This window comes from Meriones unguiculatus, chromosome 11, assembly GCF_030254825.1.
Source record: "Meriones unguiculatus strain TT.TT164.6M chromosome 11, Bangor_MerUng_6.1, whole genome shotgun sequence".
In the NCBI taxonomy this organism is placed as follows: domain Eukaryota; kingdom Metazoa; phylum Chordata; class Mammalia; order Rodentia; family Muridae; genus Meriones; species Meriones unguiculatus.
Genome location: NC_083359.1, coordinates 95,484,997 through 95,497,743, shown reverse-complemented (window position 1 = coordinate 95,497,743; position 12,747 = coordinate 95,484,997). Strand labels below are relative to the sequence as shown.

Genomic DNA, 12,747 nt, shown 5'->3' with positions numbered 1-12,747 from the left:
GCAGCAGAACCAAAAATCAAGTAAAATAAACACTGATGCATAATAATACATCTTTAGTTGCTTATATTTAGCTTCACACCAGTAAAGTCATAAAAACTTACGTTTAAATATTTATTATTTTTTAGCAAAAATACTTATCATGGACCATGAAAGTTACAATTCAGTCTTATGAATTAGAGTGAATTTGGGGCAGTGGTGGCCAGAGCCTTTAATCCCATCACTGGGGAGGCAGAGGCAGGCAGATCTCTGTAAGTTTGAGGCCAGCCTCGTCTACTACAGAGTGAGTCCAGGACAGCGGGGCTACACAGAGAAACACTGTTTCAAAAAAACAAAACAAAGATGGAGCTAGAGTAAATTCATTGTTTAAATATTTAAAGCATATCATTTTTCCAAATTATGAAAGACCACAGGGTTTTTAACATGAAAAAGCGCTAACTTATGGCTCTTCCTCTCATCGAGGTACTTTCTGTTGTGACGGAGCAAGACAGTGTAGAGGCTCCTTCATCCTCCTGAGGTAGTTTCCAGGTTTAACTAGAATCTGATCTCCCTGATGGAGAATTCCACGGAAAACTGCCCTAGTCTATTCTAGGAACCCAAGGTCAGGATGTCCTGGCTAATTTATTTTATCGTAGCCTTTGTTAAAACTGTGTGTTAGTGTAGTACCTCCTCCACCTGGGTAACCATTATCTTAGCTTCTGTCAAAGCCACTTTCTTCACCCCACTTACTCTGCAAGCCCCCTGCAGATGCTGAACAAGTTGCCAGGTCGAGGACTCTGTCTTACAAAAAAAACAAAAACAAACAAACAAACAAACAAACAAACAAAAAACGTGTTCTGGACACTCGAGGCCACACCTAGGTCCCTGGACACTTGGGTGTAGTCCCAGCCAGCTGGAATAAAGACTTCCAATTGGAAATACACTGCATTTGAGTGGTCATCTTTGGTGAGCTTTCCTGTAACGCTGTCTTTGATGTAAGAAGACAGACTTGTTCGTTGCCTTCCTGGACTTCTGTGCCAGTCATCACTGTGTTTCAGTGAAGACCAAATGTGTGTTCTCATTGCTTGCAGCCAGGCAGGGGCTGTGGCTTGACAACATGTGTAAGGCCCTGAGCTTCACTCCCTGTACAACAAGGACACATTGTAGAAAATGGTAAGAAGAGTTCTGATTATAAATATTTGCTTAAGTTAATGTGGTGAACATATTCGTCATATGTTAGCTATTAAGGCTTTTGTGCTGTGGGCACCAATGGAACACATCAGTCCAATAGGGCCACCAGGACTTCTCCACCCATCTGCTTCAGCTGTCTGGATACCACTGCCTCGTAAGCAAGAGACAGTGTTGTTCCTGACACAGCACTTGCCCTCAATGCCTATTCTAAAAGGCTGATCCCTCAAGGAACTAATAAGAGTAAAGAAATCTAAAGGAATAAAAAGACTGTTAAGGCTAAAACACAAGGATAAGAGCCAAGTTAGACAACTTATTTGGGGATATGTAATGCAATAGTTTCAATGTAGAAACGATTTCAAATACAACAGAAGAAGGTAGTTACTTTCTCTGCCCATGGTGCCTTCAAAACAGAGTGCCTCTTACTAAGGAAGCCAGGTATCGTAACTTTGAATACTTAGTGAAGCTTAGTGACCGAAGCCTTGACCACCTCTATGTGTCACCGGGTATTTTGACAGTTCCCTGGGCAGTGTAGGAGGGAGAGGGGAATGTCCAAAAAGCCAGGGACCATCTGTACATGGTGTGGGGGAAAGGAACAGGAGACAAACTGCTAGAGAAAAAGGGCCAGGGAGGATTTTACACATCATGGATATGTATGTGTCAGTTTTACACATCAGGGATGTCTAAACTGTGTATCTTGGCAAAGTGCTTCATCCATGACCAGAGCTCTTCAGCAGATTTATTCTCTCTCCTTCTCTCTTCCTCCCTCCCTCTGCCCTTCTCTTTGTATGTTTGTGTAATATACAAGTATTATGGGTATGGTATGGAGGCCACTGAGTTTCCCATGCTTTTTATTCTCTCCCTTATTCCTCTGAGACTGGATCTCTCACTGAACCCGGAGGTAGGCTGGCAACAGCAAGACCCAGCGATTCTCTGGTCTCTGTACCTCACAGCACTGCAGGGATTGTAGGTGTGCCTATGCCTGGCTTTTTATGTGGATGTTGGGTCATTGAAGGTTTATTTTTATTTATGTGTGTGTGTGTGTGTTTGTGTGTGTGTGTGTGAATAAAGGTGTCTGTGAAGGTCAGCAAAGGGTGTTGAGTTCCCCAAAGCTGGAGTTACAGGTGGTTGTGAGCGTCCCAGTGTGGGTTCAGGGTCCTGACCTCAGGCTCTCTGGAACAGGAGCAATTGCTCTTAACTACTGAGCCATCTCTCCAGGCTGGATGCAAGGGATTTGACCTCAGGGCCTCATGCTTGCAGAGCTAGCACTACTACTCACTGAGTCCTCTTCCCAGTTCCAAGAGTGATCTTTCGAGGAAGTTTTGTGCATAGAGACTGATGAAGGGTGGATTTCATGTCTGGATCTTGGTGGTAGCTTGCCAATACTGGGTGAGAGAGGCCCAGGTGCCAAAAGGCTGCAAAGGTCAAAAGGAGGTCGGCTCCCTGAAGATGTGAAGAAATCTTGGGGTCACAAGGAAGACTGCACTTCCTATGGCAGAAGACCTGAGTGGTTCAAAGCAACTTGATGATGTTCTTAAAGGGCCAGGTGGCCTTTGTCTTTGATTAGAACACAACTGATGCCAAGGCAATCATGCGGAAACTGAAGAAGGAGGGCGGCTGTAAACTTAGCATTCACCCAGTTCTCGAGAACTGAGAAATAGCAGTGGGGCTGGGAAGGGACCACTTCCTCTGTGTTGTAGCGAGCACCAAAATTGGAACTGCTGCACACCTGCTGCCTCTAGAGGAGTCAGTGCCCCCACAGCAATGGTGGGGGATGAAGAAAGGATTGCGGCCTCTGGTCCCAGTCTAGTTTATCTAGTTTCTCTGGGATTTGAACCACTATTTGAATTTCTTTGTTTACTGGTAGATGATTCACCAGGGCTCTGAAGTGAGCTCAGTCGGACATCAGCTTCCTCAGGATGCTCCAGGGTAATACAAAAAGAATAGTCAGATGATATCCTGGGTCAGGGAGCAATGAGGCTGTAGGTAGTGCTTCCCAGCTTCCGGGTCCCACCTCTGAGAAGAAAGCTGCATTGTCTTTATCTTAATATACCTCATGCAACTCTGTAGGCTATTTCCTCTTCTATGAAGCATGGCAGCTGGAGTCACGTTCAATAAATCTAAAGATTCTGCTATGCTAGAGTGAGCTTAGATGTTCTCTCTTCCAAACCTCTGAAGTATACTTTGCACCCCAGGCTTAAGTCTTTGAAATGATGTCCCACCCAGATCTCCTTTACTTGACTAGGTCAATTCTGTTTTGCTACTGATCTGAAAGTCCTACAAAGTGTTTCAAATTTTACTTTCTCTGTAGCCTTCCTGTAAACTACAACTTCCCCCTTTCTCCACACCACTCTTCCATTTCTGGCCCATACCACAGAGCGAAGCTTCCCCTGTCTTATTTTACTGATGTCTCTCCCCCATGAACCTGATGACTGTCCCTCAACCTTCAGGGTCATGTGAACCTTACTCTGACTCTGTGCTTCTTAAGGCTCCATAAAAAGCAAGCAAGCTGGGAATTCCCTCTGGTTCATGGATATTTGGGATCTTCACTCTCTCTCAAAGAAATAAACGAAAAGGGTATAATTACATGTAAATATATTTTCTTCCAGTTATGAATGTCAGCATATAAAATACAAAGAAAAATACAGAGCAGGACAATAGATTTGCTTTCAAAAATGACATCAGCATCTGGCCTCCGTTGTTTTGGGAATTATGAAGCACTGAAAGCACCTCTGGTTGATTCCATACAGTCTATTATAAGCAAATCCAGGGCAATAGAGTAATTTAGGGGAGGCAACTGCAGCTCAGAATGCTCGAGTTGTTCTCGTGCATGATACTCAACAACAAATAACATGGTAATTTTCTCTAATTGAAAAGGAGGTGGGAGGCAGCTGGATAGCCGGAGCCGGACAAGAAGTGGCCTCGTTATGACGTTAGTAGCAGCAGCCCAGTCTTTGTCATTGGTGCTGTCAGCCAGATCCTGGCTTGAGCATCCCCTATCAACTAACTAGGTAACTAGAATATAATGTGTCCGGGTGTCTAGACTGAGATATGTGAGTTAGTACAAGGGAGGAAAGGAGGGGGTCACAATAAGCAAGTGGCTCATTGTAGGTGCCGGGCTCAGTTACAATTGATGCGTAATCTGTTGCCTCCAATGCAAACCTACCTGTGACTTGTTCCCGTATGGAATTGCAGACTTCTTTCCTGAGAGAGAGTGGATCATTCTAGCTCTCATGGGCACACCGCTGGAAACGATCTGAGGAGAACCAGAAATAACATCTCCATCACGGTGCTATACCACCAGGAGAATTAAACAAATGTGAATTTAAAGGTGATTTTTTTTTTTTTTAGTTAAAGCTTTTTAAAAGGGACTCAGAAAGCCCGAGATGGCTGAAAAGTCACTCAGTGAAAACACTGCTCCTAAGTATGCCAGTGTTTCTCTAACTTGGAAGAAAATGAATGTTTATGTTGTTTAAACAGAGATCACAGACTACAGGGAGTGGCTAGGTGTTAAGGGGACTGAATTGGAGGCTAAGTGGTCTTCTTACGACTATGGGAAGGGTTGCTTTGAGGAGAAAAATGCAACCCTCCACAGTTTCTGTTGTATTTCATTGGCTGTGTATTGCCCTGGTCACGGGGGATGTTGCATGCACTAGCAAGGGCTTCCTTTTCTGACTTCCCTCAAAGATGGACTGGAAACTGTAAGCGGAAATGAACTTTTCCTCTTCTAGTTTGCTTTTGATCAGAGGGTTTCATCATCCCAACTGGAAGGAAACTAGAGCACCCCTACCCACCCATGAGAAATCTGCCTTCTTGTAAGAGACATGATGAGGTTGAGGTGTCATGTCCATATCCTTCCTGCCCTCTGTGTCTTAAGTCTTTAAACCCATTATGTGTTAAGGGTTTACCAGATTGCCAAATTTGGAATTTTCCAAGCCTCCACAGAATGAGTTTTCTGTGTAGGTCATTGGCATCAAATGACATTTCAAATCAGGATAAAATCAATGCCATGGAACTGTTGAAAACCGTCAAGCATCATCATCTTCACACACACACATACACACACACACACACACACACACACACACGTGCACACAGCTGCACACAACTTTTTTTAAAAAACTGCATTACGATTGTACCTGATCTTCTAGGCCAATGGCCTTCAAGGCCTGGCGTCCTCTATAAGAAAGGGCCAAGTTAATGCTTCTTCCACGTGTAAATTTAGCCACTCGAATATCTAAAAACAGAAGCAGACTGCATGTGGTGTACACTTCCTTAAATGCTTCTAAGGAGTGAGCAAATTCTTGCATTTGAACAATTGTTCAACTCAGAATCAAACAGAAAGACTTATTAACTCATCTAAAGAAAATACCAAGTGTAAATTTGTGCTCAATTAAATTTAGATCACTGAGGTTTTAAAAATATTCTAATACTTCCTGAATTTCTTTTATTAAAATGTCTTTTATTCAGAAAATCTAAAGAAATAGATCGAGGGATCCGAAACTCTTCTCCCATTTTCCATCACCAACTTACCTTCCCTAGCTTCATACACATCAACTTGAAAATTCCTCTTTGCAAGAAAGCATGCATTCAATGCTCCAACCTGGAAATCAAAACCATCATTTTTATGCCTTCATCTTGTCCTGAACATGCACAAACATTTTGGTGGAAAACACAATATTGTGTGTGGATAGATACATTAGTGCATTCATTGTATCGAGTTAGTTGTAGTCACTACCCAAGACTAGCAGCAAGATCAGCCAGATTATCTGGGCCTGATTATGCAAGCCTGAACTCTATCTGATGCAGGAGGTTCATGAGTTTAAGACCTGCCTGTGCTACTTAGGAGCAGTCTGTCTCAATATCAAAAGATATTACCTTTGTGTAGCATATGCAGAAACCTGAATTCAATCTCCAATAACAAAAAAAAAGAGAGAGAAACAAAGCAACAGATTAATTCAAGATTAAGTGGTATAGTTGTAGAGATAGGTTTGGCTTTTTACTTTTTTATAGTCAGAAATAACTTGCAAACAGAAAGAAAATAAAAATGTGGGCAGATTGCAGAATAACTACAAAGCAAACTTTTATGTTCTCTTAGACTTTATGACCAACACTCAGGTAAAAAAAAAAAGAATATTTCAATCCCTACTACCCCCCCACCTAATTACCATAACCCTTTTCCTCCTTGAAGATGAGCACTTGAATTTTTTGCTAATTCACTCTTGCTTCTTCATAGTTTTACCACCTAAATATACTTCCCTCTGGAAATATAGATTAATTTTGCTCATCTTTGAACTATATATTTAGAATCACTATTAGGATTTTTGAATTTGATACCTGATTCTTCAACACAGCATCATGTTCTGGAGAGTCATTCAAAAATAAACCTCAAACCATCTATTATTAACTTGTTTCCTTGTGTATATGGTCTAGGCACATGTGTGCACATGTGTGTGGGTTCACATGCCTGTATGGAGACCAGAGATCAGTGTTAGGTGTTTTCCTCCATTGTTCTACCCCTTGTGTGTTTTAGATGGGGTAGACCATTGAGCCTCAAGCTTATCTTTTGACAAGACTGGCTGACCAGCAAGCTTAAGGGATCTGCCTCTGCATGTCCCAGCATTGGGATCACAGTGACACCGTACTTGGCTTTTCTTTAGGTGCTAAGGATTTGAACTCAGGTATTCCTGCTTGCACAATAAACACTTTACCCAATGAGCTTACATCGTAACGACTGTAGAGACCTGGATGTTGTCACATGGGAGAAGTCACATGGACAAGCCACGTGTAGTTTATTCAGTCATGAACCAGAAGCCAACACCAACTACCAAGTATGGGCATGTGCTATATGGCCAGTCCAATGAGGCCTTGAATGTGACTGCTGCCCCAACAACACAACAACCCTCCCACTAAATGAGACTCCATATGTCATTCTTTTAGGACACTCAGTTTTAGGGTGGTTTGGTATATGACAACAGATAATCCTCAGAAGGGGCTTGGCAAATCTTCCTGAAGATTACTTTAAGTCAGCCTTTGAGGACTGGGAATATTGAGCCATATAGAGAAGATAAAGTAATAGTTTGGGTTAAGACGATTTTTTTTTTTTTATCAGAATAGAATCATAACTGCTCCTCCTAAAGTGATAAAAGACTGGTTCAGGAAAGAATGTGGCTCAGAAGACAACAGAGTCAGGAGGGTAGGAATGAGGACAGGAAGGCTCATTAGAAAGAAACCCCTCTTGTTAAGGAAACAGCCTAGAAGAAGGGTGGTAAGATCTAGATGATGGTGATGAGTCGAGCCTTAAAGTAAGGTGCTGGCTCCAGGATGGGGAGCCTGCGATTTAGAAGCAAGAGGTCATTTTGCCCAGTCCCTGAAAAATTACCTTCGGTAATGAAGGGGTAACAAGCAGGGTAGTAAACACGGCTATGCCAGGCACGGAGTCTAGCTCACACCAGTGATGGGCTGTGGTATGCACCCATGGGTTTTGATAGAGGCGGATCCTTGGATCCAGTGTGGTAAGGATGACCTGACTGGAGGGTCTGTTTTGGTCGTTTCTAAGGTTGGAAGTTGCAGACCCATGGCTCCTCCTCCTTAGATTTCTAGCATATTTTAAGGCCCACTATTTTTGTCACCCTAGTATAACTCAGACATGGGACAGTTCCCTAACTTGCCTATGTTTTTACTTTGAAGTTCTCCACATTCTCTGCTTGTTTGTATACTTCTGATTCCTCAACCCTCCCACAACGGCTGGATTCCTGACCATGAGGAAAGAATATGGAAGAAGGAAGAAACTGCAGGATTAGAGACCTGGGCACAATAAGCCAGACTTCATGAGGCAGACTCACATAGGGGCATGGCTGTCTATGAACTGATTTTGCATTTGTTTCTAAACACTACACCAAGAGCCTGCAAAAGTAAGTGGAGAGCAAATGAAGAGCGAAGGATGAAATTTTTGTATGTAGGCAAGTCTGGGTTCTGTGAAGTACTTAAAAATAAAATAAAAAACAAAACAAAACAAAAATCTATAAGACTATTGGCAGAGGGCATGGAGTCAAACTCCTTTGATGAGACCGGAGCCCAAGTAAAACCTCAGAAGATGAAGAAAGGTTTACGTAACATCAAAAGTGTCCCTTGACCTACTGAGCAAAGGAAGACAGACTTCCACAGCCCATCAAAGTCTATCCATCTGTTGTTAAGATGTCCCCGGGATGGAATGACAGGGAGAAATCTCAGAGCCTAAGGAGTGGGAAGCAAATGAATGGCCACACAGAGGACACGGGTCACAAAACAAAAGCAAAAGTCAGGAAACTGGGAGACAAGTATGTAAGAGGGAGGTGGGGAGTGAGATTAGAAAGGGGTGAGGAGAGAGTAAGTAGTATGCATGTTATGCCATGAAACTGTCAAAGAAATAAGTAATAAAAAGGCTGCAAAAGAAAAGAAAATGTGGTATATCTGCACCAATGGAATTTTATTTATCTGCAAGGAAAAATGAAATTAAAACATTTACAGGAAAGCAGACGGAGTCAGAGATGATTACAGTAAGTGGAGTAAGCAGACTTGTAATGACAAATAGCATGTTTCTTCTCATATATGAAATCCAGATTTAAGTATGTGGGAGCCATGAAAGTAGCAAGGGAACTGTGAGAGGGTAATGGGATGTATATGTATACCATAAGAGCAGAAGGAGATTTCAGGGGAGGGGGACAAGAGAGAGAGGGAGGGATGAGCAAGAAGAAAGTCTAATGAAATACACATTCTGAAAATGTCACAGAAGAAATTCATTTCTCTGTGAAAAATAATTTAAAATATCAGTAAAAAAACAAATTGAGATTTATTTTAGTGTTAATAAAATAAGAGCACTAAGGAAGGTTAACAGCAAGTCCTCTACATGTACTTGTATATCAGTGACAGCTTCAGAAGTTATAGCACACTGCAAAGACCTTGACCCGAGATCTCATGAGTTTTGTGGGTTTCTATGCATCAAGAATGCTTCCTTCGGGGAGAGTGAAAGTTCCAAGTGACCTGATTTTGGCATTAGGAAACACCAGGTGGTGAATGATGTAGAGATCTCTTGAGTGAAGAGTGCAAAAAAGGCAGAAGAGTTGAATTGAAACACCCAGACTCTAATTTTAACCCAAGAGGAAGAAACTGAGGAAAGTAGTATTTCCTAGGCCTCTGGCTGGTGGTAGACCCCACTACACCTCTAGGCTGTCCATGCTCTTCAGGCTCAGTTAACACTGGATGTCGGGGAGAAAGATGCCGAGGTCAATGAAACAGCAATAACATTTGAAATCAATTCGACATCACCAGTGTTTTGAGTTTGGAAATCCACTACCAGCAACAAATTCTCAGCAACAAAAGCTGAGCAGCTTCAGGCAGTGCGCAGGAGGCAATTTCACTGAGAAAGAACAGTTTGGATGTTATTCCAGCCGAAATATACAGAGAACTGGCACACTTTAGCGATTTTCTAAAATTCACGTGGATTTTTTTTCCTTGCCCCTGGGTTTCTGAGAGCATCTCATTGTTGCTACCCTGAGTAATTCATGAATATATAGCAGCTTCCTCACTCCTCCTAATTTCCCATAAATTGTTATGTTGTCCATCAAAAGCCCGAGGATTTATTTGTTTGTTTGAAGTGGGGACTTGTTATAAAGCCCAAAGTTGCCTGGAACGTCCATCCTTCCTCAGCCTCCTTGGTATTGTAATTGCCAGCCTGCACTACCATGCCCAGCAGGAAATCATAGTCTACCTTCTTACTAACACCCCCCCCCCAAGACTTTCAAGAGTAATGCAGCTTTGAATAAAATCCAGTCTTCTTCCTTGATCGTCTAAGATGCTGTGAGCTCTGATGAAGTCAGCTTTGCCTTGTGTGAGGTAGCTGGTCCTATCCTCTCGTCAGAGGGGCTGCCCTTGACTGACTGGAAACAGAACCTGCCGAGACCCTCTTCACACAGTGAGCTGTTTGCCCTGCTCATTGCACAGCTCACTGCTCAGACTTGAGCTGTCTCGTCTCCTTCTTCATTGCCTTTCCCCTCCCTTTATCCACTCCTTTATCCACAGTATCTTAAAACAACACGAGCAGCAGCGATATATACATTCTCATTTTGTTCAGCAATTTGATAGAAGGAGTTACAGTGAAGATTGGCCTGAAGTCCGACAAACACAACACACAATGCTCTTCCTTAGCGCTCTGTTTTGCTTGGCTTTGTTGAGACACAGTGTCTTATTGTCTCTACCAGGTAGGGCTCAGTCTCACTCCACTCTCCTGCTTCAGCCTGCCGAGCCCTAGAATTACAGATGTGGCCAATCATGCCCGCTCCTTCCGAGGCATTTAAAAATTTAGCATCAGATATATTAAAGGACCTGTCGTAGCCATTTTCCTGCAAGCAACACAATTTTATTTTATTATTCTTCATGGGAGAATAATTCCCATGGTGTGTGTGTCTGAAAGAGAAAGACACAGAACACAGAAAGAGAGAGAGAGAGAGAGAGAGAGAGAGAGAGAGAGCTCACTCTTCCTTATCCACTCATTTTTCTAGTGAGTACCTAAGCAGCCTGTAACCTAGCTGTGGGGAGTACTGCAGCAATGAAGACAGGAATGCTGTCGTCTCTATAGTGAGCTGACTTGAGAAATGACGTCACTGGATTGTAGAGAGGTTCTAGTTTTAATTTATTTTTAATTAATCTGTGATGAATTATTTTTTTCTATTAGAGTTCTAATGAGAGGAAAAATGTACAGTTGTTTTTGGAGGAGCTAGTTTTGACTATAAAAATATGGTAGGTGTTCACACTCCTTCCTCCGCATGGGGGTGGGGTTGGAATCAACACCATGTCCCTAACTGGCCAGGTCTGAGTTGTTTACTTCACTTGTTACCTCACACTCGCTGGGGAAGGAGTAAAGGCAATACTCACCACCCTGTCACCTTGGAACTGCCAAGTAATTTGAGTGAGCAATTATGTTATTTTCCATTTATCTGAATACCTTGTGAGTATCTAATAGGTTTTTAAAACTATTGATTTCGTGTGTCTTGACCCTTTTCTTCCCATTAGAGAGTAGTTTACTAACCAGAGTGGGGCAAAATGTTTTTTTTTTTTATTATTATTATTATTATTATATTGAAAAGACCTAAGATACATTCCTATTTTAAAAGAATAGCCATATTTGGGAGCAAATAAAGTTTAATCTGTTTTATTTATTTATTTTTAGGAAATACTAGACCAAAATGACAAAAGAAAACACACACCTTAATACTTAGTAGATACGAAATATCTTTCCTGGAAAGAGCCATTTAAAGCAAATGCTGTCACCTATATTCATTGCCAAGATGGCTGTTAGTGAATTAATGGAGAAAGAAAATACGGTACATGTACACAATGGAGTATCATTTAGCCATAAAGAAGAATAAAATCCTGTTGTTTAAAGCAAAAATATGTCTTAGCTCATCTTAATATAAACGAGTGGATTTAGAGGACATCAGGATAAATGAAATCACATAAATCTTTAAAGACAAGTGCATATTTTATGTCACTTAAGGAAACCCACACACTTATGGAGAGGTCGGGGGGGGGGAGAGAGAGAAAGGAAGAAAAAACTAAACATTTAAGAGAGACCGAGAAAGGTGTGAGAGAAGGAAGAAGGCAGAAGGGTAGATAGACGGGATTAGTCATGGTATATACATATATGAAAATATCAGCGATTATTATGTATTAATAACTGTAATAAAAACAATGTTATATTTACAGCAGGTATCTTTAAACATTAAAAAGGTTTAATTGTTAGAATCAATAATCTACACATGATAAACAGTGAGATAATAATAATTTTAAAAAATATAGCTGAAGAGCAGTACACCCCTGAACAGCCTTACCAAGCCACCACCGATAACAGCCACCCTTTTCCTTTGAGCGTCAGATGATGCCATAGCTGCCAGAACACCACCGTCCAGGTTGGAACACTCTGTCTACACTCGTGGTTTGCTGTCTTTTTATTGCCAGAAGCCCAGAGCCTTGGTAAGGTTTGGTCAAAGCTCACTTCCCTTGACAGCGTTTAACTCACTGGAAGCCTAAAGTCCAATCAGCTCAGCTCTCAGAGACAATTCACTGTGATAACTAAAATTGGAAAAACCCAGCCATGCACAAAACTCTTAAAAAAAAAAAAGAAAAGAAAAGAAAAAAAGCAGTGTTGGGGCTTTTCTTCTCCTTTTTCTACGGCTTGCATTAGTTTCATTTTCTTTCAAAATGTGGGTATGAATGAAACTTGTGTTTTCTGAAGTTTCGCAGCATCTTCCACTTTTCAGAGAGAATGAGATGAGCTGGATTCACAACTTCCTCCTGCTGCTGGGCCCAGCCCTGAATCTGGCCTGAAAGGTCCTCTGGGGCTGGTTGCCTTTAGTAGTCTGTGGTGTTGACAGTCTCCTGAGCAGGACCTGTAGATGTGTAACCGACTGGCCAGATTTTTGCTTTGGTTGTTTTTTTTTTTCTTGCACTGGACTTTAGAATCTAGCTTGTGTCTTGCCATGGGCAAGATGGTGGACATGCTGGATCTCTAAATGCATGTTTGGTTTCAGGGCATTTAATCACTCT

The 12,747-nt window shown here is 41.8% G+C and overlaps 1 protein-coding gene across 2 annotated transcripts in view; it reads right to left on the bottom strand.

Annotated features, from left to right (window-relative positions):
- Positions 1-12,516, bottom strand: part of Kmo (kynurenine 3-monooxygenase) — a 31,110-nt gene extending 18,594 nt beyond the window's left edge. Inside the window, exons 1-4 of one of the 2 annotated variants that reach the window (XM_021658516.2) lie at positions 12,033-12,516; positions 5,698-5,767; positions 5,304-5,401; positions 4,331-4,420 (exon numbers count right to left, since the gene is read on the bottom strand). In XM_021658516.2, the coding sequence (XP_021514191.1) occupies positions 4,331-4,420; positions 5,304-5,401; positions 5,698-5,767; positions 12,033-12,086 (312 nt within the window). In that variant the 5' untranslated portion in view covers positions 12,087-12,516. Of the gene's footprint in view, positions 1-4,330; positions 4,421-5,303; positions 5,402-5,697; positions 5,768-12,032 lie in introns of those variants that run through there. The other variant, XM_021658518.2, reaches the window with a different exon arrangement.
- Positions 12,517-12,747: the final 231 nt, after the last annotated feature.